General features: G+C 47.0%; 1 protein-coding gene across 1 annotated transcript; it reads right to left on the minus strand.

Annotated features, from left to right (window-relative positions):
• Positions 1–234: 234 nt before the first annotated feature.
• Positions 235–23785, minus strand: POLD3 (DNA polymerase delta 3, accessory subunit). The gene is made up of 12 exons (XM_035116075.3): positions 23448–23785; positions 22202–22257; positions 21810–21912; positions 18625–18664; positions 16119–16251; positions 14650–14917; positions 12412–12484; positions 11082–11232; positions 8885–8991; positions 6152–6240; positions 4185–4263; positions 235–2417 (listed from the first exon to the last, which is right to left on the minus strand). Exons 1-12 carry the CDS (start codon positions 23505–23507, stop codon positions 2227–2229), a joined length of 1350 nt encoding a protein of 449 aa, XP_034971966.1. The 5' UTR covers positions 23508–23785; the 3' UTR covers positions 235–2226.
• Between the last annotated feature and the right edge of the window lie 671 nt (positions 23786–24456).

Here is a 24456-nt window from a genome sequence, read left to right on the forward strand (position 1 = left end):
GACAGCAGGCTCAGCAGCTCAAAAGGCCCTTCTGAAATCCCTGGCTGCTCCGCGATAGGTGAGGAATTCCAGCTGGCTTTTAAATTATATGTGTATTTGTACTTCTGAACATTAGATAGAGACAGTTCTTGGACGACTTCCTCCTTAAGTATTCGGTTGCATGGAAAAAACCTTCAAAGCTCAATGAAAATGCTTTAGCCAAGTGGTAGTATCACAAGTTCAGACACAAAAACATCTCTTCAGCAAGATTTTATTTATTTTATTTTTTTAAAAAAATGTTTAGCAGAAGACAGCATCTTTATTTAACATTTTGCTTTTTTGCCCCAACATAAACACCTGAGCACACAAAGGAGGGAGGGGAAAGTGTTATTTTATTGGGAAAGTTTAAAAAAAAAAAGATTGGCAAAAAAAATGGACTAAGGCTTTCCAGCAGAGGCCTCTTATTTCATATTAAAAAAAACAGCGAACGCTAACCCAAGGATGTGAAGCCTTACTCAGCTGTTGGCCTGAACTCTTTAGTCTCATTTAGCCTTGTGCCCTCCATGTTTTGGGCTGTAACTCTCCCACCAGAACCCCCCTGCTGGTTGCGTCTGGCGAGAGTTAATAGTCAAATTCATCTGGAGGGCACCAGGTTGGGGGAGGCAGGTCGTAGGTGAGGATGCCAAACCCACCTTCCCATGCGTAGGGGAAATCTGGGATGAGAATGCCAAGCAGGCTTGTCTGTCAGGAAGGTCAGCAACTGCAAGAACACCATGTTGAACACAAAACCCCAAGGACGCCAGCCAGAGGTGCAGGCCGGCTCGTGTATCTGCAACAGCCGTGAACGGATTCTGATGCTTCAGTAATGGACTTCAGAAACCAGGCTGTAATTTCAGTAGGGGCTAAGCCTCAAAATAAAAATATTATTTCTGTAATACAGGGTTTGAATAATGAACCCCTTTTGTCTTTCCTTTGGCCTCGGAGCCATCTATAATAGGCAAATGACATGTTTCATTAAAAAAACAAAAAAACCCTCACCAGCAGCTCTACCTGCTACTCTATTTTGGTTATGGCTTAGGGCATGGCTGTGGAAGACTGCCCACTCCACCGCTAGACCGAAACCAAACCAGAATGGTGGCAGAATGGAGTTCTTGCCCTCTGTCAATGGTTCACTGAACGGATCTGTCCAAACTGCAGCATTGTGAGAAGAATGGCCAGTCTCCAACCCTGCTCCTTTCCTTTCCTTCTAACTTTTTTTTTAAAGTTAGATCTTCCCAAATGGGGGTTGCTCATCATTTGGTTCCTCATTAACAAGTGGTCTCTCCATTAAAGTGAGGGGGGGGGGACACACACACCCTGCTTGGCAGTTGATCAAGGAAGCCAACCAGTCAAGAGACTCCAACCCACCTCGTTTATGCTAAAACTGATACAAACCCCATGCAAGCCAGCAGCTGCAGGCAGTCTTTGGTTGGGCTCCCCTTCTGAATGACAGGAGGAAGAAGAGGAGGGGGCAGAAGATAATTTGGGCCAAAGCCCCATACAAGCAGGTGGAACGAAGAGGGCCGTCCGGGCTGGTTCTGAATTGTTTCTCATTTCAAGTGTTTATCATAACAGAGGCAGCCTGTGTCAAGGCCAGAATGCTCTTTTCGACATTTCTAAAGCTGGCATTGCTTCGCGCCCGCCTTTCAAAGCATTTTGTTGAGAGAAAAAGCCCCACCAAGATTCCTAGGCTATCGCTGCCCTTCCGCAGAGCTACAAGAAGAGCAGGCAACTGTGTGCAGGGCCCACTAGATTCCCCTTTCAAATAGCTGCCTGGGCCCAGAGAAACATTGAAGACTCCATCAAGCTCTCTGAAGCCACCACTGTGAAGAGGAAAGGGGTGGGGGTGGGACAGCCATAGCTGGGGGAGGGAGACACTGAGTCACATCACATTTCATTGACCTGAGCCTGTGGGGAAAGCCAGCCCACCCGCGGGTCTTGCCGCAGGATGGGGCAGCTAATAGAAACAATTGGCCTTTAAATATAGAGATAGATATATTTAACAGGCCTGCACAAAGCAAATTAAATTGATTCCCGAACAGTGTCTCTGTTGCCTCTAAGCAGCTGCTTTCTAAGCAGTTTGGCACTGAAAGGTCCCCACGTGGGGTGAATCTCGTTTCCTGGTTCTGGAGAAAGCCCACTTACATGATAAGTCTTTGTGCCTCAAAGAGGGTGGAGGCCTGCTCTGACGCAGCTTCTGGCTGGAGCTCATTTCTTCTGGAAGAAGCCCATGATGGAGGCCTGCTTGCTGGCCTTGGGGGCTCTCTTTGCGCCTCTCTTCTCCTCCTTGGGCTCCTTCTTGGCAGCCCCGGCAGGTGGCTTGCGAGCCGCGGAGGGCTTGGAGCGGAAGTCGCCTTCGCTGTCTGTGCAGGACTCGCTCTCGTAAACCTTTTCGGTCACTGGAAACAAAAGGGCAGCATGAACCGGTTGCACCACTGGAAAGACCCTGATTTTTGTAGCCTCTGGATCAGGGGTCAGCAAACTTTTTCAGCAGGGGGCCGGTCCACGGTCCCTCAGACCTTGTGGGGGGCCGGACTATATTTTGAAAAAAAAAATATGAACGAATTCCTATGCCCCACAAATAACCCAGAGATGCATTTTAAATAAAAGGACACATTGTATTCATGTAAAAATACCAGGCAGGCCCCACAAATAACCCAGAGATGCATTTTAAATAAAAGGACACATTGTATTCATGTAAAAATACCAGGCAGGCCCCACAAATAACCCAGAGATGCATTTTAAATAAAAGGACACATTGTATTCATGTAAAAATACCAGGCAGGCCCCACAAATAACCCAGAGATGCATTTTAAATAAAAGGACACATTCTACACATGTAAAAACGTGCTGATTCCTGGACCGTCTGTGGGCCGGATTGAGAAGACGATTGGGCCACATCCGGCCCCCGGGCCTTAGTTTGGGAACCCCTGCTCTGGATTATCCAACAGCCTCTTAAAACTGCACTAGATCAACCCCCCAATTCTGAAGGCCACCACAGGAGGCAAGCAAGGCACGGACTCCTGATTGCTGCCCAACCCAACTCCCATCTTTCCTCTACTGTTCCTTCTCCTGCAGAACTATATTCCTGGGCCTGCTGACCTTTCCTCACCCTTAGGCAGCATCCATACAGTATGAAACCCCTGATGCAAGCCATAATAGCTTGGCTCCCAACAGGAACCCAAAGTTAAACATGGGAGGAGTGGGAAATCTCTCTGGATTGGACACCTAGAAATCCTCTACATACCTGCGACCCAAATGCCCCTAATCCCAACCCCTGACAGATGTACATATATAAATACAAACATTCTGGAAGTTCAGCAAAGGCAACATTTAGATCTCTGACTTTCAATGTATGGATAGGCCTCTTCTCCTATCCAAACCATTCTCACCACGATTCCGTTCCATTCTTTCTTTGCTACACCAAACCATCTGCCAAGAACACACCAGAGGTGCGGGTAGCAATGAACCGGGCCGGATCTGGACTGCAAATACGTAATGTCAGCATTCCACAGAGGACTATTTATTCCAAGTTCTAATGGTGAAGGAAAGCTTCCCACTCTTGACATGTTTAGAAAAGACTGAAGTTAAAGAATAAAACCCACACTTTCTTTGGAGGGGGTGGGGTCTATCTTTGTTATTGCAAGCTCTGGATGCATCCTTTCGAAGGGATGGGGGCCGGGGGGGGGGCAGGAAGGTTGGCTGAGGATAGACAGAAAAGAAAGAGCCTGTTTCTTTGGAGGCGCCTGAAGTGGAGGCCAGAGCACTTGGCCTAACTTGAAAAGTCAGGTCCTTAATCCATTTCTAACTTGACAAAACCCAGGCTAGAGGCTTGCATGACGAATGTGCACCAAGGGTTTCTCGTCAACACACGGACAGACTTCCCCACTTTCCTCCAGGCTCCCAAGGCCTCCGCTTGCAACGGATCTTGAGAAAGGGGTCCTACACGAAATGACAGTGCGTCCTGAGCTTGCCAGGGTAACTTAGGATGCTATGCAAATTGCACCGCACCCGTTAATACACTCAAACAGAGCCCAAAGGGATTTGCCCTCCCGTATCCAACAGCAGCTCGCTGTTTTTGCTACTGTTTACGTTACTTAATTGATGAGTTAAAACTAACACGGTTCATTGATTAATCCCAGGAAAGCTCCACAGCTAAGCCTCACCTATGCAGCCTTCCTCATCGATAAACGTTTTGGACTTCAGCACTCGCTTCCGCTTCCGCTTTTTCTCTCCTGCCGCTGCCTGAAAAAGAGGACAGTGCAGACTGTGAAGATGGTGTGCAGTGAATGTTGTGACAAACAGCATCTACTTTTGCCCCTTTCTTGTGGCTGCCTGGGACCCGGGGAGGGGCTCAACGTGCTACCAATGGAGGAGGCCGTCTCCTCCGGACGGAAAGCAGGTTCCAAAGGTGAAACTGTGTCACATTCGGCAAATTTCACTGGATCGATCATGGGTTACTAGCAACAGGCACCTTTCAAGCTACCTTTAAAAGCGAGTTTATAAAAGGGTGGAGAGTTTTATTCCACAGCATAGTTGCCATCAGCAATAGGGCGGTTCATAAAAAAACTTTTTTATTTTTTAAAAAAATGCCTACTCCAAAGGTCTTATCTTACCACACTAGGGATTATATAGCTATATCTGAAATTTCATGCATATCAGTTAATATCTTGACCCTCCTCCACAAAAATAGCTGTTTACTTGGCTGTTTTCCTATGTCGCGAAGGCTGAAATTTCAATTCAGTGGAGCAGGGTCAAGACATTAACTGATATGCATGAAATTTCAGATATAGCTATATAATCCCTAGTGTAGTAAGGTAAGACCTTTGGAGTAGGCATTTTTTTAAAAAAAGGTTTTTTTTAATGAACCGCCCTAATCAGCAAGCAACGATGCCTCTCCAAAGGAAACAGCCAGCTGTTCCACAGCCAGCCTATGGCTGACCCTTGAAATCTCCTTCCTCATAAGCCAAAACTGGCCCCAGGAGGGAGAGGGAAATGGCTATTCCAACCCACCATTCCTGGGTTCAAGCACATATACAGTACTTTCTTACATAGAGCTGGATTCAAGCTGGATTAGGCCAAAGGCTCACCTTTTCTCACCTGAAAATAGCCCTGTATAGGGAAGATTTCAATGTTTTACTGTGTTTGATGTTTTGATTTGTTGGAAGCTGCCCAGAGTGACTGGAGCAACGCAGTCCGATGGGTGGCATATAATAAATTATTGTTATTACCATCCTCATCATCATTATTCTCACAATGGCTGCCCACCCAGATGCCTCTGGGAAACCCACGAGCAGGACCTGACTGCAACAGCACTCTCCCCACTTGTAATTCCCTCTTCCTCCCAAAATAGAGAGATGTATTTTACAAGTTGGATCTATGCATATTTACTCAGAAATAAGCACCACTAAAAAAGAAAAAAAAAGAAATTTCAGTTCAGCTTTTGAAATCAAAGTGCGTAGCTGGGGAAAGTTGGAAGTTGGGTTGTGTTTTATAACAACCAGAATACATCCAATTTCTTCATTCACCCCACTTTGAAGAGAGAAGTCTGCTGAATTCATTCTGAAGTGAAACCTTTTGGGCTTCTGGGAGATGTTAACCGACTCCGACAAAAACGCAAATAGGTTTTGTCTCTTTGCCAAATTTTGGGTTTTCAGCCAAGCATTAAGAGCAAAGTGGCATCTGCTTGTGACTGCATGACTGGGTCGGATCATTTGTAATGGAGGCTGTGGCCACGAAGAATTCACTCCTCACTAAGCCCATCAGTCACAAAGAAGGCGCTGGAAGCAATTACAGCTGGGCCGAGAATCACTCATCCTGCACTACATTCCCAATTCTGCCACTTTGGGCCAGTGATCTAGTATATGAGAAGCAACAGCTCGAGATACATTGATATTTTATTTAAAGAAAGATTAAGAAGCAAATGAAGCTTCTACTGAGACCTTGGAAATGTAGTTTAGATCCAGGTAAGACTTCCTCCTTAATTCCTTCTGCCTCCAACCCCACAAAAACGCTCTCCGCTCCATAAAAATTACATAAGCCAAGCGAGCGAAGGACATTTGTATCAAAGACAATCAGAAGGAGGATTTTCACCCACTAATGTCTGAAGCATGCACGCAAAACCAGTCTTTACCTCCATGGGCAGAGGATCAGGCTCTGGGTTCGGGTCTGGCTCAGGAGAAAGGTCTTTCACTTCAGGAGTTACAGGCGATACCGGGACATCTGCAGGGGGGGGGGAGAGAGGAGTTAAGTTACAGCTTTGGAACCATGGCACAATGGGTATTTTCCTACCTTTGCATTTTGCCTTGCTTCCATCACAGAGCCCAAGGAATGGCAGCAGCCTCATGTGCCTCCACAGGGCACACTGAATATTTATTACTGCTTGTCTAGTTCAAGCCAGGGCAAATATGCCTCATTTCTAAATCGGCCCCTGAAATGCGTATTTGAGGCCAGATCTTCATAAGGGCCCCTGATGCCAGTTTGGAAAATGAAGCAGTGAGGCACCTTTCAAAAGCAAAAGTGTACACGCTCCATTTTGGTCAGCCAATATAGGCTCTTAAATGTGTTTGATTCTTTGGGCGAAAGGGTATACAGCGAAGTGTGGTAGGATGGACTCAAAAGCACCTTTTCTAACAAACCCCTCGGCAAAATTCACGTTATAGCCCAACACTCCTGTAAATTCACATATTTAAGACGTTCTCTGCCACACGCACCAATAAAAACTTATCCTTCAGTACTGAAAGCTCTGATTTGAGATTTTGCAGGAGCTGCGTTATATGAGCTGGATCATAAGAAAACAAATTCCTAAAGGCTCCCAGAAATACTCTGCTTTCCCTTGTGATATACCCACTATCTCTCAGGCCTGCTGTGCCATTAGATAAGTTCTTGGCAGCTTGACTATCAAACCAGTCCTTGCACCAGACCACCCTCAGTTCACCGGAATGCGAAACCTATCAAAAGTGTGTTCCTCTTGAACCATATCCATGAATGTACTTTAATGTACGAAACTGGAAGCATCAACACTAGTTTTGGGGAAACGCATCTCTAATGGCTGGAGGTGGTTTTGAAAAAAAAAACCCTGATACAATCAAGCAGTCTAAAAACCACGTCAATACAGAGGTTACTAACCTCTCCTCAATTCCACAAGACACATTCAAAAATGTTTTGGTCCTCAGGTCCTATCCTGACTAAACCCTGGGCATTTTGCGTTGAGTACTCTGTGCTATTTGGGTTCAGCTACGGCAGTAAGTTACAAGCTGTTGTGGTTCTGCCAAAGAGGATGGCGAAAGCCATTGATGATCACAAGGCAGATTTAATTTTAATGCTCCCCGATCTGACAGTAATGCGGAAACTGCGTTAGCAGCGGCACCTGTATCATTCAACCCCCCGCTGCGTCACCTTGACTAGTTGAAAGGTTGCAAAGAAGCCCTGCTGAGTTCAAGAAGAACAATTGCCACGGGGAGCCTTGTGGGGTAAGCAAGCAGAGAAGGGACTTGCCCTGCTAACCTGCTTAATAGAAACTATGGAAATATTGGACAGAACACCTGCCAAGCTTCCCTTTCAATCCACTTTTGGCTGGCAGCAGCTCTGTGCTCATACTGTAGTTGTGACTCGTATTTTTGGGGATGTGAAACCAGCCCAGCTTATTAGGTCAATACTGTCCCGGGAATGCCTGCGTCTGGGCCAGGCATCAGGCCAAGCGACCTTTCGCAGGTTAAGCAGGGCTGAGATCTACTGGTGGACAAGCTTCCAACCACGCAAGAATGAATTGCGTTCTTCTGTCGGGGAAGAGTGGAAACACGAGCAGCGAGGGAGACGGCAGCGTACGGGGCATCGCACAAAAATACACACCTCAAGATGCCCAGTCAGATCAAGTGGTGCCAGAAGCCAAGGTGGGCTGTCCTCGTATTGATGAGGTTCCTTTAAGGGCTTAAATCCCAAATTCTCGCGGTTATCCGATTGTGAGAATAAATGCAGTTGGGGTCGAGGTGAAAAACCCGGTTCACCCCTTTGTAACTTGCAAGGTGCTACTGAAAAAGTCCAGCCTGTCCACCAGGTGCTCATATACCTTAACTGCAAAAAGTGACAAGGTACCATTTGTACCTTGATGTTGGTATATGAATACAGCAGCAGCGGCAAAGGTTACAATAATAATAATAATAATAATAATAATAATAATAATAATAATAATAATTTATTATTTATACCCCGCCCATCTGGCTGGGTTTCCCCAGCCACTCTGGGCAGCTTCCAACAGAAAAATAAAACACAGTAATCTATTAAACATTAAAAGCCTCCCTGAACAGGGCTGCCTTCAGATGTCTTCTAAAAGTCTGGTAGCTGTTTTTTTCTTTGACATCTGATGGGAGGGCGTTCCACAGGGCAGGCGCCACCACCGAGAAGGCCCTCTGACTAGTTCCCTGCAACTTGGCTTATCGCAACGAGGGAACCATACATATCGTATGTATTTGATTTTTAATTTCTGCTGCATCTCCTTTTCATAAGCTGCGTTTTATTGGAAGCTCTTTGTTAAGCCCCCCCCCCCATTTGAAACCAATATGATGGGGAAGAGTTTTGCAACTCAAAAATATATAAAACGCCTGCAAAGAGGCAATCTCTTTTCAGCACGGAAGCCTGCATTTTCCTAGTGGTAGTAAGATGAAGGGCAGAAAGAATAATCATTTATAGCACAGACACAAGGAGAAAGAGAAGCCTAGTCAGACAGGACAGGACTTTGCACCTATCCAGGGCAGATGCTTAGCACTGCTGTACCCACTTATTTCCAAAGAGACCAGGATCTACTAGAGATACTGGCTTCAATGTAACTGCAACCTCGCCAAACCTCCACCCCCTGGCTTCCATTTACCCTCGTCATCGCTGCTGCTGGGTTGAGGCTGTTTGATCCGACGCCTCTTTCTCTTCAGGCTCTCAACCTCTTTCTCCTCGTCGTCTGACATCTCCAGCCTCTTTGTTCTGCAAACAAATAAGGCTCGTCACCTCAAACGTATTTCGGGGTGTGGAACAGGCGGAAAGAGAACAACTTCCCCCAGTGCAAAACGCACGACTGCTAATCTAGAGCAAAGAACAATAATGGCAGGCTTTTCCTCTTCTACCTATAATTAAAGACGGCTGCCTACGCTGAACTCTGGAGGAAGAAGCGACCTGAAAAGATGCTCCCTGGGTCACGTATGTCCTGCAATCAAAAACGAACAGAACAAACCGAGGTCGGGATTCTATCCGGAGGAAAACAGGTGTGGGCCAAACGGCAGTCCAGAAATCAGGAACCGTAATCACCTGGGTGCAGGTATGTATGCCATGCCATTAACAGCACTCAGGAAGCCAGATTAGGAAGGGAGACACAGAAGCCTAGCAATTGTAAAAGGGAAAGGACCCCTGACGACACTGGGGTTGCGGCGCTCATCTTGCTTTACAGGCCGAGGGAGCCGATGTTTGTCCGCAGACATTTCTTCCGGGTCAGCACCCTCTGACTTGAGGCCAACAAAACAATATGTTATTAAAAACAACGTTGACCAGCAGCCCACCCAAGACCCCCCCCCAAAAACGAATCAACTTGTTCTGAACCCTTGGAACAGGGCACGACATAAAAGTCAGTGGCATCTCAGGTGCAAAATGCCATGTTATGAAAGCGACTGCAGAGCTGTGAAAGCTAATATCCCCAAGACCTGGGAGCTCATCCTGCCTCAGGGGGTCTAAAGAAGTTTGTCCCCAAAGCACAGTTTTTACGAGAAATCATGTCCCAAATGGCCATGGAGTTGCTATGAGGTAGCGTCTCAGATGTCTGGAGTGGCTTTGAAATACGTTTTAGCATGATCATATTTTTACTAGTGGAAAAAAATTAATTAAATGGCTTCTTTCAGCACTGATGGGAAGGTGCCAGCTAGCTAGCACTGGTGGCAGAGACAACTCTGGGCATGGCGGCCCCTGCTCTTCTGCCAAGGGGCATCCTTTTCTACAGGCCTCTGGGGCTACAAACAAGGCAGCTAGTTAGAATCAGCTGACTGGCTTAAAGTCAAGCAAGGCGGGCGCCTCCACAACAGGAAACTTCCCACACCAGGCTGCAGACAAATGTTTGAGCTAAAATTAAACGTAAGCACAGAAGGATACCAGTCCAGAATTCTGGTGATATTATATGAAGCAGCTACTCCTGTCATCCTGTGATAGATTTCTATTAGGCACAAAGCTAGAGTATACAAATGCAATATGGGTGTGTGTGGACGCATGCGTTTTTCTTGTCTTGCTCTGTCTTTCAACAACCCGTTCCTTTCTGCCCACCCACCCCCCCTACAATGCTCCCCACCTGCACCTCAGTCCTTCCAGGCACTCTATACACATACAAATCTAGTGCTGAAGAGCTCCAGAAACTCGCAGAAGCCTGCAATATTGGTAAAATTTATTCTGGACACAAATTTAGGTTTAGCAGTCGCAGAATATCTAGCACAGGCATCCCCAAACTTTGGCCCTCTAGATGTTTTGGACTACAATTCCCATCATCCCTGACCACTGGTCCTGTTAGCTAGGGATCATGGGAGTTGTAGGCCAAAACATCTGGAGGGCCGCAGTTTGGGGATGCCTGATCTAGCAGGTTTTGCTCTGCTGCTCTCAAAATTAGAATCAGGGAAGTGTTAACAATTGCAACTAGTTTAAAGCTGAATCACTGGACTGTTTGTGTTACTTGTGTAATACTCAAGTATTACACCAAAACACTGCAATGTGTGCGCACATTGTACTTGAGTCGTTTTTAAAAAGAAAAATTAGGATTGAAAACAGCAACGAGTCCCTGCTTTAATACTGACGTCATTTGCAATCCTGCCTCCACTTTCTGAGCATTTAAAAGTGCAATCAGTCTGGAAGAAAGTCAGTGGAGTTCAAGGTTCTTATGCAATTCAGTGTTTGACTCGGCCTTTTAAAAATCTGTGTGCCTCCTTCCTCCCATTCCAGGCACTCCATTAGAGCACAATGAACTCCTGCAAATGAATGAGCCAAGCTGGCCATTTATACCCCCAAAGCCTTAGACAACCACACACGTAATTGGGGAGGGCTACCTTTTCTTGTCCTTCTGCTGTCCTTTGGTAGGGTTAGCTTTCTTGCTGGGTTTCTCACGTTCTGGTGTACCCGGAAGAGATTTGGGTTCCCCTGGAGACTTGGTTGCAGCTTTCTCTTCCTTTCGCTGTTCGGGTTCAGGATTCGCTTTGCCTGCATTTGTCACAAGGGAAAGCAGGAAGGCTGCAGTTTACCATGTTGCTCTCTCTGGTAGGATCTGGCTATAACAAGGGGCTCCATTCTCACAAAGGGTTGGGAAGGGGTTGAAGGACAGTGGTGCCTCGCTTAACGAACGCCCTGTAAGACGAAATTTTCGCTTAACGAAAGGGTTTTTCTAGCGGGGGTTGCCTCGCTAGACGAATTCGTTTTACGAAAAATTCGTCTAGCGAATCGCGGTTTCCCATAGGAATGCATTGAAATTCAATTAATGTGTTCCTATGGGCATATATATATATATATATATATATATATATATATATATATATATATATATAATATAAAAATTCAATGCATTCCTATGGGATTCGCTAGACTAATTTTTCCGTGGAACGAATTAAATTCGTCTAGCGAGGCACCACTGTATGTGGCAAAACCACAAAAGAAAAACTGGACAGATGCGACTGGAGCAGTGTAATAAACCACACAGAAGACAGCAGACCTAAGCATGTTCAGGCCTGGTCTGCATGTGCAGCAGGATTTTTTTTTTATTAGACTCATTTGTCGCTTTTTTCAACAAAATAATTCAGTGACTGCGACAATAAATCAGTAACACACACATTGAAACCAGCGTAAAACTGAAACAAGAGAAAAATCTAAAACTCATTCATATTTATTAAAGGTAGTATAAAATATCCTACCCACAGATAACTAAAAGCCAAAGGCCTGGGGAAATTAAATCTTTTTGCCTGGTGCCTAAAGATAAGTTGCCACCCTCTGGACCTTCAGTGGAGGAGCCAAAAAATGGCAGCACCTGTGCCGTAGAAATCCCTGCCTATTGACATTATGCTGGCATCCTCATTATAATTATTATTATTATTATTATTTATACCCCTCCCATCTGGCTGGGTTTCCCCAGCCACTCTGGGCGGCTTCCAACAGAAAAAGCCTGCTGAAAATGTTTTGTTTCAGCAAGCCTTTGTTACCTATATTTCCCCGCTGAACTCCTTAAGGTTTGCAAATGAAGAGACATGCTTAGGAACAAATTGCTAGTTTATCCTTTATCTAGCTATAATAAGCCCTTTGGAGCCACGGATTTGAACATAAATGCCGTAAGCTGTATTTAGCCCTTGACAATGGGGCAGGCAACACAAACAGGAGCTCGACAATCCTTACACAGAGCAGCTTTTCCAAAGAAGTTGTTCATCAGATTTCCTTTAGCAGGTGCCTTGCTACTTGCTGCGGAGGCCTGGAAGCAATTAAGAGAAACCGTCGTGAGAGAGAGAAGCCCCTGAAAACTGTTTCTTGAAATGCCCAGGTGTGAAACAGCAAAAAGGAGAGCATGCACACCTCTTATTCTTCTTTGAAGAGACAGAAGACATTCTTACGGAAGGCGCTCAAAGCAGGCATGTGCTTTTTCATTTTCAATTATCTTTCTGAAAGCCCAGAAGGTAAGGGAAAATATATTTCCGCTAGTGCTGGATTCTGTGTGCGCAAAGCTGCAGAAACCATGCGGACACTGCTGTCCCTCCCCTAAACTGGATGAGGTCTTGTCCCTGACATCTCAGAACAGCAACACAGGCCCTGCTGCTTCCCTAGTGCGGCATCAGAGGATGGAAGAAGAATCAAAGGTAAGCCCTAGAGCAGGGGTCGGCAACCTAAGGCCCATGGGCCACAAGATCATTTAACTGGCCCATGGACCCCCGCAACCCACTCAGGGACCCCCGCCATGTATGCGCTGTGCTAAACCGGTGCGGAGCAGAGCGGGGACCGCCTTCCATGACACTGGCTGGCTTCCCATTGGCTGCAGGAAGCTCCTGCAGCCAATGGGAAGCAGCGCACACGTCCTCCACACCGGAAATAGTGTTTGCGCATGCATGCATGCGCGCACACACTCTGGCTCACCGTATCTGCGGGACCGTGAACCAGCCCAAGCCACAAAAACTTTGCCAACGCCTGCCCTAGAGCCAGTGAGTGGGATATTAAAGCAGTGAGTGGGATATTAAATCAAAATATAACAGTGAGGGACAACCAACGTAATAAACCAATAGGCAATCAAAACACAGGACAGCAAAATCATAAAATGCAATGCAAGAACAACCACAGTCCTTTGATACTTCAGCTCATGTGCCACCAGAATTCTAGGCCTTCAGCCAGCCAGTCAGGTTAAAGTTTTATAGGGCAAGGGCTAACCCTAGGCTGCAGGCCGGCCCGAGTTCCATCAGCTGACTTCCACCCCCTGAAGATGGTCACATGATCTCCCAAAGCAACAGAAGCCCTAGAGTAGGCATCCCCAAACTGTGGCCCTCCAGATGTTTTGGCCTACAACTCCCATGATCCCTAGCTACGGTAACAGGACCAGTGGTCAGGGATGATGGGAATTGTAGTCCAAAACATCTGGAGGGCCGAAGTTTGGGGATGCCTGCCCTAGTGCCCTTTGTGCTAGGCTGGTCCAGCAGTCTCACTGCCCTTTACCTTGCTTCTGATGAGCTCCCAAAGCAAAGGAGAGCAATCATGTCCTATACAGCCCCTTCCTTCGGAGCCCCTGACATCTCATGCAGATACTCCGTTCTCCTATCCCATCAGAGCTACTTCTTTTCTATTCATTGTCTCCTGGTTTTTTTCATGACAGTTGAAAGTGCTTTCTCTCTTTCTATGCGGCTTCAGAACAATCAGAAGGGGCAGCATTTTATTTGATAAAAATAAATTGATTCTAAAAAATGTATTCAGCTTGTTCCCCAGCAGCCTGACAACCAATTATCAGCCTTCCGTTGTGTGCACACACGTCTGTACTTGTATTAAAAGTCAGAAAGGAATTACTTTCACTTGTTTGTTTGTTTGTTTTTTAAAAAAGAAGCCTCTGTATACTTTATTTGAAGGAAATGCATGAAAGCCAGTGGGACCAACATCTGAGTGTTCCTACGTAGGATTTGGAAATTTTATTCTGAGGTTGCCATGGTGAAAGCAGAAGGAGGGCAGTAATTATTTTAGTTAATCCAGAACATTTTTGTCTCTGGCTTTGCCCACCACTGGCACTTGGATCCAAAAGATTATCTCCAAAGGAGCACATCCTTTTTTTAAAAAAAGTTTTGCCTCTCCTGATTCAAGGCATTGAAAAACTGTCAAAATCAAGTCTTAAAAAAACAACCCTGTTTCACTGGTGCTTAGTTACCCTGTGGAAGGTGGATTATGGAACCCTCACAACCATCATACTCTGGCCTTCACAGAAAACTATGAATCTTCAGAGCTGTGTGCAGGAATTCTCTTCACAATGAATATATTCAAAGTAAACTGTATTTGCTCTCCCTTTCATGCCTTTGTGTCCAGAGCTGGCTTTCGTGGTGCAGCCTTGAGATGAAGTTGGGGGGGGGGAAGGTAGCTGATGACAAAGGGGGGCAAAGCCTGGAAACTTACGCTTGGTGACTCTTTAGCTTCCACTTTGGTTTCTTTCGGGGTCTCCTGGGACTTGGTGGCAGATTTGGCTGCAAACATTCCCATAATGCCCTTGGCTTGCTGGGAGGCCGTCTTTGAAGAAGCGCTTGGGGCATGGCCGTTGACCACAGGAGCAGCTGGTTTATCCACGCCATGAGGCGGCTGGCGATCCAGCTGGGCCGGGGTTTCGACGCGAGACATTTCAGCGGCTGTCCTGGCAACCGCAGCAGCACAGTGAATAGCACTAAACCTGGGTAGCGGGAGGGGAAAAACTTCAGTTAGCGCAACTTGGAAGTTTTATCATCTGACTTCCGTGCCAAACACTCTCCAAGAGCCTTGGGATAAAGGTGTTTCCTGGGGAAACAATTCCTGTTTCATTTCATACTGACCAATAAGGTGGGAGCAGACCAAGAAAGTTTTCTGTTCCTTTTTATACAAATGTCTCTTAAACTTGTCCTAAAAGTCACTTGCCCAAGCACAGCAGTGTGGACAGGAAGCAAGGGAATCTCTTTTCACTGAAGAGAACTGGCCAGAAGAACAAAATTATTTTTGTTTCAACTTGGGGGGAAAGGCAGGATAGAAATATACTAAATACTCCCTGCCTATTGAGATCAAGCAGGGGCCTTCACTGTAATCTTTTTGCGCCTGCTAAAAACATTCTTATTTGGACAAGCCTACTCAGCTGCTTAGAAAGTTGAGGTGATTTTAACCTGTTTTAGTATTTTAGCTTTTGCATGTCTTAAAGTAGGGTTGTAAATATTTCTTGATTTTACTGTTCATCTTTTGTAAACATCTTTGAGGGTTTCTTACAATTAAGATACGTTGGATTTTTATGAATTAAATAAATAATAATCACCCGGTCAATCCAAGTGAAGCAATACCGTATTGGCCCAAATATTTGCCGTACTTTTAAAATTCATGGGGGGGGGAGGAGAAAAAAAGGCAATACCCGAATATCTGCCACTCCCTTAAAATTCCACAGGCACTCGCACCTGTTCCGTTTTACCGTATGTCTGTTACAGCAGTGATATCATAAAAAAACCAAAAATTTTGTAAGGTCGCAAATTTAAGCCATATTTTTAACTTTTCACGGTCGGGGTTAGGAAAAAAAAGGGCGGCTTATATTCGAGCCGATACGGTAAATGAGAACATAGCAATTAAACTTGTATGGACGGTCAGAAAGGAAAAGTTTGGAACACTTTGCATGCCGCCGACTCTGAATTGAAACAGGAAGCAAAAGAAAAGCCAGCACTGTGAGGGGGGGAGAAACAGCTCAAAACTTTTCCTAGCAGAGCGGGGGGGGGGGAGCCACTACTGCAGGGGCACAATAAGGAACCCCCTGAGATGGGTTCTGGAGATCGCTTACAGCCTGAGCACAATCTACAATGATGGCAAGATAGAGGTGGGCTTATCGGGATGACCAGCAGATCAGTTACCGGGACAGAACTCACTTGCTGCAGTTCTGCAGGTTTGCTTTGATGATATCGTAGTCCGTGTTATAGAGCGGACTGCTGTCCTTGAGCATGGCTTTCTGGATGCTGTAGACGTGCACGCTGGCAATGGTGGACAGCTTCGACTTCATTGCTGAAAAGGAAGACAGGTCTGTGAAATGGAAAAGACCTCATAAAACGCAACCAGTTCGCAGTGAGATGGTTCGCACTTGGTGGCAACTCGACAAGCGACCTGGGAGTACTGGCGGGCCACACTTGTGTGCTCATGTGAAGCTTGTGCAAACTGGTGCCTCCATAATATATATGTGGCAACAGCAGTATGTGTACGATCATGGCACAAAACTGGGCAAAATATTGGGAGGGGATAACTCTTAAAATTGTGAATGGAAACCCAACAAACGAGCCAATCCCAGGACACCTTAGAAGACTCTCATGAAAAGCCTGCATTGCTCCTTGCCAGTTTCACTCAGTACCTAAAGCGACTATTCTGAAACTATCGTGCTCTTGGCAGCTAAACGTTTGGCTGCCAAGAGACACACAATGTAAGACTGTCTACCATATAGCTGGATTATGGCTACAAAAGCATTTGTAGTCAAAATGTCTAGCCCACATGCCTCTCCCCTGGGAAGGAGAAACATTAGCCCTGCGATAACAATCTGAGGGCTTGCAGCCCAAGCGCTTCTGCCAAGGCTGTATCAGATCACACGAAGCAGAGTTTGGTGGAAACAGAAGTTTGGAGGAATGTCTGCCTCACCTCTACAGTAGCTGGCTGTAATCTCAGATGCTTTCGCTTCTGCATCACACTTCCCCCACCCACCCCACGCAAACGATTGGCTGAGGTTGCACAATTTTTGCAGGACAGACTTGCAACCAGAGGCACAGTGATTCTGGCTAGAATTGTTGCCTGGGATGGGCTCTTCATCTCTGGTGCCGCGCTGAATCGCGGAGGCTGTCTAACTGCTTCTGGAGCAGAGTGCAAGATTGGGAACAGATCCCCTTTCCCAAGCTCAGGAAGAGGGCTGGGACTAGTACGCATTGCACCATGCTTCTGAGGCTCTAACTCTCTGTGTTTGGAGATGGGGCAGGATTCTTCCCGCAATCACGCTGTGATTCAGAAGTGCTACATGTGCCTGCAAATCACAGCACAGCACAACGCGGACAAGCCTGGTTCTCCACCCAGGCTTGGGTCTGGTGCTTGTCATAGTCCTCCAAGCAGGGAGGGATATTGTCCTGACCGCAACTGAAAAATAGCATGTTCTCAAACCAGGAAGAGGTGACTTCCAAGGAGTCAAGCAGAGGCTGTTAAGAGTCAAGGAGTCAAGCAGAGGCTGCTAAGCAGAGGCTTGACAGCCATATGTCAAGAATGCTTTGATGGTGTTTCCTGCTTGGCAGGGGGTTGGACTGGATGGCCCTTGTGGTCTCTTCCAACTCTATGATTCTATGAGAATGCTTCAGGACAACTCATTCAGGCAACACCTGATCATCTGTCTCCTCATTTGACCTCGGGGACTGCAGCAACTGGAGCGCCAAATTGACAATTGTTGGGCATGTGTTTGAGAGTCTGGTTCTTGAATACTGTTTGTGTTGCTTGTGGGGGGGGAGGGGAGTTTGTCAAGAGGAAAAGACAGGAGGGGACAGGAAGCATGACAACTCCCCCTGAGAAAGGCCAGACAACACAGAGGTTTAACTGGATGAAAGGAGCGAGTAGAACAGGGTAGGGGAAAGTTGACAAGTAGGCAATGTCCCCTTAGAAATGAAAATGGGCTGAGCATTGAGAAATTATAGTTTAACCCAGGTATGTGGATTGTTAACATTCAGTCTAAGTTCTATTCTGCATTAAAGGGGGTTTGTGCTCTTTTAAGTTATTTCCCCCGAGTCTTTGGGATACAGTAGTTTATAGCTAAGTATATAAGGCAAGACATGCTGAGCCTCTCCAGAGGTAACCTTCATCCACCTCTATATTATAACTGACTTCCAACAGGACAAGCTCCCTTAACCCTCTCACGTTTCAGCCAACCAATCTCCACGCCAAGAGCAATCAGAGGGTCAGTGGGGGAAGAGGGCTATTTGCATTATTTTACAGCCCACTCCCTCACAGTTCTTCCCCCAGACACAAAGTGCATAAATACAAAGCTAGATATGGGAGTATGCTGCTGGAGACACCTTTCCAAAGGTATGTGAAGGCGGAATCCTATGTAGTTTTGTCTTGTAGCCCTATTTTCTCTTCCTCACTCTCACACCATGGTGACATAGTTGCATTAAGTATTCCAAACCAATGTTAAATGCTGTGTTTTCCGCTCCTCACTCTAGAAGCATTACTACTACACAGAGGTGAATTGGCAACAAATGTGGGAACACCCTTAGAAAATAGCATGGGAGCAAGGTGTTCCAGACAAACCAGCAATACTACCCATACTCATAAATTTGCAAACTGAAAAAGTGATGTTAAGACTATTTCCAAAGACAGAGCAAGCTTCTTTGGAAGTACTGCTCTCAATGGACCTACCTTCCAGCTTTTCTTCTTTCACTACTGCAACCTTGTGGCACTGTAAAGAAATGGCAACTTATTAAAGCAGCAAAATACTGAATCATAAGAGTTGGGCGGGACGACAAGGGCCATCTAGTCCAACCCCCTGTAATGCAGGAATATTTCACCCAGAGTAGGGCTCAAACTCATGATCCTGAGATCATTGTTCCAGATAGTAAAGCAATATTCTGATCCCATATTTAACCTGCAACAAAATCTGCTAGATCTCAGTAAAACTCACTTTTAAGAAAGCAACTTAGGACTGCAGCCTCAGTCTAGTCCCCCAACTTCTAGCTTAAGTATTTCAAAAGCACTTGTGTGAATTTCTCTTGTTGTGTGAATAATAAGATACTTGATATTAGGTGCCATAAACTCTGGTTTCCTTTGCCCACCATTGTAATACTAGGCAGTGATCCTATTGGGGGGGGGGGTTGCCCTCTCATATAGCATGCCAGACCAAATATCCAAAAAGCTTTAAGCAAACACCTTGACAGTATATTATTATTACTATTATTATTAACTATCCACCATTCCCAGGGGGGGTTACAACATACTGCAAAACACATTGTACAAAACAATTAAAATTATCAGTTATAAATCATCACAGACAACAGTATCAGCTCAACACCTCCCACAACCTTGAAAAGCCTATACAGTACTGTATTTCAAACACCCAGTGCTCAGGAATGTCCCTTTCACAGCACAGCAGTGCCCTCTGCTGGACCAAGCTCGTTAGTACTGTACAAGAGAGTTGTCATTTCATTTACAGTGGAACCCCTACTTACGAATGACTCTACTTACAAAAAAATCGACTTACAAATTTAAAAAATTGGGGCGCGCTTACAAATTTCTTCGACATCCGAACGGCCTCGTTGCCCCGCGCTCGCCACCGCCGGATTGTGCCCTCATGGTTGTTGTCGCCACCGCCAGGCCGGCCTTCTACAGCAAGCGGGGCCACGGAGGAGCGAGAGGCAGAGGCCTCGGCCACCCGCCTGCCCGGCCCCTACCTGTAGCGCTCGCTCGCTCGCCTGCCTGCCTGCCTGCCTGCCTGCCTGCCTGCCGATGGCTTCTCTTTCTCCTTCGCCTGCTCTGAGTGCTCGCGGAGCTCGGAGCAGGCGAAGGAGAAAGAGAAGCCATCGGCAGGCAGGCAGGCAAGCGAGCGAGCGCTACAGGTAGGGGCCGGGCAGCCGAGGCCTTGCCTCTCGCTCCTCCGCGGCCCCGCTCGCTGCAGAAGGCCGGCCTCGCAGCGGTCATGAGGACATGATCTAGCAGCGGCGGCAGGCGCGGGGCAACGAGGCCGGCGAGGGCGGGGTAACGAGGCCTGTGAGGGCCTGATCCGGTGGTGGCAGCGAGCATGGGACAACAAGGCTGGCGAGGGTCTGATCCAGCGGTGGCGGCGAGCGCGGGGCAACGAAGCCAGCGAGGGCCCGATCCGGCAGCGAGCCCGGGGTAGCAAGGGAGGTAAGGCTCCGGAACGAATTAATCCATTCCCAATGAATTCCTATGGGAAACATCGTTTCGATTTACAAATGTTTCTACATACGAATGTGCATTTGGAATGGATTAAAATCGTAAGTAAGGGGTTCCACTGTATTTCTTCTTCAGTTAACAACTCATGAGGAGGGCAGCTGAGTAAGCATGCCAGATCTGGCCCCCGCCCCCAGTGCCCATTTTCATCACCTTCCGCTCGTTCATTGTCCAGGATTCCAAAATGTGTGGAAAGCCTTCGGATACAAGACTCCCTGTTGGAAGGCAATGAAAACACACAGAAGGCACGCTCGTGCCTGCTGCGCTCTCACAAATCATAAATCATCTGGTTGCATGAAGTCTAAAGAGGACTACTATGTCAAAAGGAACCAAGAGGAGATTGAGAGGAGATATGATAGCAGTCTTCAAATATCTAAGGACTGTCACATGGAAGATGGAGTAAGCTTGTTTTCTACTGCTCCAGAGGAGAGGACCAGAACCAATGGCTTCAAGTGACAAGAAAGAAGATTTCGACTAAACACCAGGAAGAACTTTCTGACAATAAGAACAGATTCCCGCAAGAGATTATGGACTCTCCTTCCTTGGAGGTTTTTAAGCAGAGGTTGAATGGTCATCTGTCATGGATGCTTTAGCTGAGATTCCTGCATTGGAAGGGGTTGGACTAGATGACCCCTGGGGTCACTTCCAACTCTACAAGTCAATGATTCTATTATCACCATGGACTCAGATGCTGTAGAGTAAGACCAGCCAGTGGGGTGCCCTCCCATGTTGTGGACTGCAACTCTCATCAGCCCCTGCCAGCACAGCCAATGGTGAAGGATGATGGGAGTTGTAGTCCAGCATCATCTGGAGCAAGCATCCCCAAACTCGGACCTCCAGCTGTCCTGTTAGCTAGGGATGATGGGAGTCGTAGTCCCAAAACAGCTGGAGGGCAGAGTTTGGAGATGCCTGATCTGGAGGGCACTATGTTGGTTACCCCTGCTGTTGAGACATAGCAGCGTTTGTACTTTTTCTGCCTGGAACTCTGCACTAGAATGTATGGAAAAGTAGCACACTCAACACACTGAGCAAAGTTGGTTGGAAATGCTAATATTTTTAGTCACTTTGGTTTTAACCCAAACACTTAATGCTTCAAAAAGACACAATTTCAGTAACTGTTACTGACTACAGAAGCAATGTGCCATTGTCCTAACAATGGAGTGTGCCTCCGGGGGTGAGGTCAAACCGCTGCATTAGCAGCACTGAAGTGACCTCCTCGGGGCGCAAGCCTGGGCTGTGTGTACGGAGCTCCTAGGCCTCCCAGACGACAAGACACACACACCGTCATTGATGTGGTCCAAAGAAAAGCAGAGCAATACGTTTGGCACCAGCCTGGCTGCAGGAGTTTCCGGAAGGAGGTGTACAAGGTGCCATCCAACCATCTTAGGGACTCCACTACAGATTTGTGTAGGGTTTGTTTCTTAGCCTTTTCTTCTCCCAAAGATATCGCAGAAGGCAGTGGATGTTTAGGATCAGAGTCTTCCTTCTCCTGGTTGGGCTACCTTCCCAGGTTGACAAGCCCCATCTGCTCCATTTCCCTTTATAATCCCACTGAACTTCTATGCCCATAGGTTATGGGCAACAACCCCCGAGGCGTACGGCATTTGTACTTGTAATGGAAGAAGCTGTGCACTCACTGTGTGTCCATTCTGAACGAGGTTTCCAGCCACTAAATAGGTGACATGCAACTGGGCTCCCGAATTCTCCTTCCGCTTTCTTTCCACATAGTCATACAACATCCTGTGCAAATGGATGGAGGGGGGGAGTGAGAGAGACTAAAATGAAGATAAATCCCTTAAGTTCCTCGATAAACTTATTATTAGTGAAGGCAGACCGCACACCTTGGAGGTGGCCTGGTGCGTCAAGATTCCAATAAATAATTATTCTACTCAATCTTTTTTATTAAAAAAAAATCCCACCGAGAATTATTTAGCCATAAGAGCAAAATTGAAGCTACAGTTGAGAAGACTTGCTCCTCTTTTTATCAATATATCATTGCTCCTCTTTTTATCAATATATCAATACTTACTGCTTAGCTTGGTTGACGTGAACACCTAGTGTATAGCTCAGCCATTTGTATGTTACCTGCAATGGAGAAAAATTCAATCGCAACATGCAACAAGGGCCAGCAGCCCCCCCCCAAAGACTGCCAACCATCATTACTGCAATTGCCCATAGAGAGCCAAGCTCATCATTTCTGCGCCAGTTTCTCTTAACCCACTTCCATAGGGTTAAAGGTAGGATATAGCTGCAATAAACAACCTTCTCTGCAGCTGATCTGAGACTCTAGGACAGGCATCCCCAAACTTCGGCCCTCCAGATGTTTTGGACTACAATTCCCATCATCCCGAACCACTGGTCCTGTTAGCTGGGGATCATGGGAATTGTAGGCCAAAACATCTGAAGGACCACAATTTGGGGGTGCCTGCTCTAGGACTCCCTCCCTTGTGGAGCTAGATTGGCTCTGCCTAGCAGGTGAGAAGACCTGCTTGTCCCAACAGACTTTTGGAAATGGACTGCTTTTAAAGAAAGGGCTATTGCCAGACTGTTTTCCTTGGAATTATTTGCATGTTTTTGTCACACACACACACACGAGATATATATTTTATTAATGTTCAATTGGTTTTTAAAATTAATCTCCCCCCCCCAATGTTTTCAAGCTGTTACTTTTATCTGTAAGCCACCTTGATTCCTTGTCGGGGGGGACGGCGAGCTACAAATATATACAGTATGCAGCAATATATTTAAATACATATATATATAAATATATTTATATAACTTACTCACTCAGTCAATAGAGCGTGCAGGGCCAGATCTAGATTTGATGAGGCCCTAAACTGCTGAAGATAATGGAGCCATTTATATGTCTAGCTGTTCTTTGCCAACAACAAATTGTGGCTGTTTTTTGTGTTGAATATACACTGTGTGGTAAATTATGGAGCTAATGGGTATCTAAAACCATTTGCACATAACAAATAGGAGCCTATACAACACAAAACACTGTTGCTGTATGTGGGTTTTATTTTTTTATTTTTTTTATCTTATATTTTGGAAATGTACATCAATTTTCTGGGGGCCCCAAGAGACTGGGCCCCTAAGCTATAGCTTGTTTAGCTTATACGTCAATCTGGCACTTATGCTCTGAGCATGAAACTCATGATCCCAAAGTATTGGGTTCGAGCGCCACGTTGGGCAAAAGATTCCTGCAAAAGATTCCTGAAGCACCTGCGACACCCCCCCCCCCGCTTTCGCACCCCTCCCCCCCCCCCACTCACGACTCTGTTCTGGTCCGTGACGAACTCGTCGATGTTCTCCAGGTACAGCTCGTCCTCCATGGCCGGCGGGGTCGGCAGCGCCAACTTAGGCCCCACTCGCCCTCTTCCCTCTCACAGGCGCCGAGCGGAGCCGAAGGAAACCGCCGCCGCCGCCGCCGCCGCCGCCATGGCAACCCGAGGCCTCCCTAGAAAGAGCGCGCTACGGCAGCCGCGCGGGGACACGCTCAGCGCGGTCTCTCTCTCTCTCTCTCTCTCTCTTTCTCGCGCGCGCGTTACGGAAGCTGCACCGGGCCAAGTGCGGCTGAGGCGCCTCCGCTTCACGCGCACGCGCGCGTTTCGGCCGCTCTCCCGGGGGCTGACGGGAGTTGTAGTCCAGAGCGCCTTACGGAAGCCGCACCAGGCCAAGGACGGCTAGGCGCCTCCGCTTCGCGCGCACGCGCGTTTCGGCCGCTCTCCCGGGGGCTGACGGGAGTTGTAGTCCAGAGCGCCTTACGGAAGCCGCACCAGGCCAAGGACGGCTAGGCGCCTCCGCTTCGCGCGCACGCGCGTTTCAGCCGCTCTCCCAGGGGCTGACGGGAGTTGTAGTCCAGAAAGTCCACGGAGGGCGCCGGGTCTCGGAGAAGGCGGCCATCGGCGTATCAAAGCGATGTTGTCTTGCTCGTGTATACTTTTGCCCCCGCTAGGGTAGGTCATAATGCCTTCCAGAGGTTGGAAGGCTGGGCATGGAAGCGGCGGCGGCAGGACCCCTCCCCACCACCGCAGCTGCTTTGCCCCCTCCTGAACCGCTGGTAATTCAGAGGTAGACTGCCTCTGGACATGGAGGCTCCATTCAGCAGCTCTTATAACCAGGGAATCCCCATGGCCATTTCCTCCACAGTATGTATCCCGTGCTATATGTTGAGAACTGCCCTGTGATCTGCAGTTGAAGGGAGGCATACAAAATTATTATTATTATTATTATTATTATTATTATTATTTGAAAAACCTACAGATGGGGAGCCTAATGCCT

The sequence above is a fragment of the Zootoca vivipara genome, chromosome 4, assembly GCF_965207765.1.
Source record: "Zootoca vivipara chromosome 4, rZooViv2.hap1.1, whole genome shotgun sequence".
Lineage (NCBI taxonomy): Eukaryota > Metazoa > Chordata > Lepidosauria > Squamata > Lacertidae > Zootoca > Zootoca vivipara.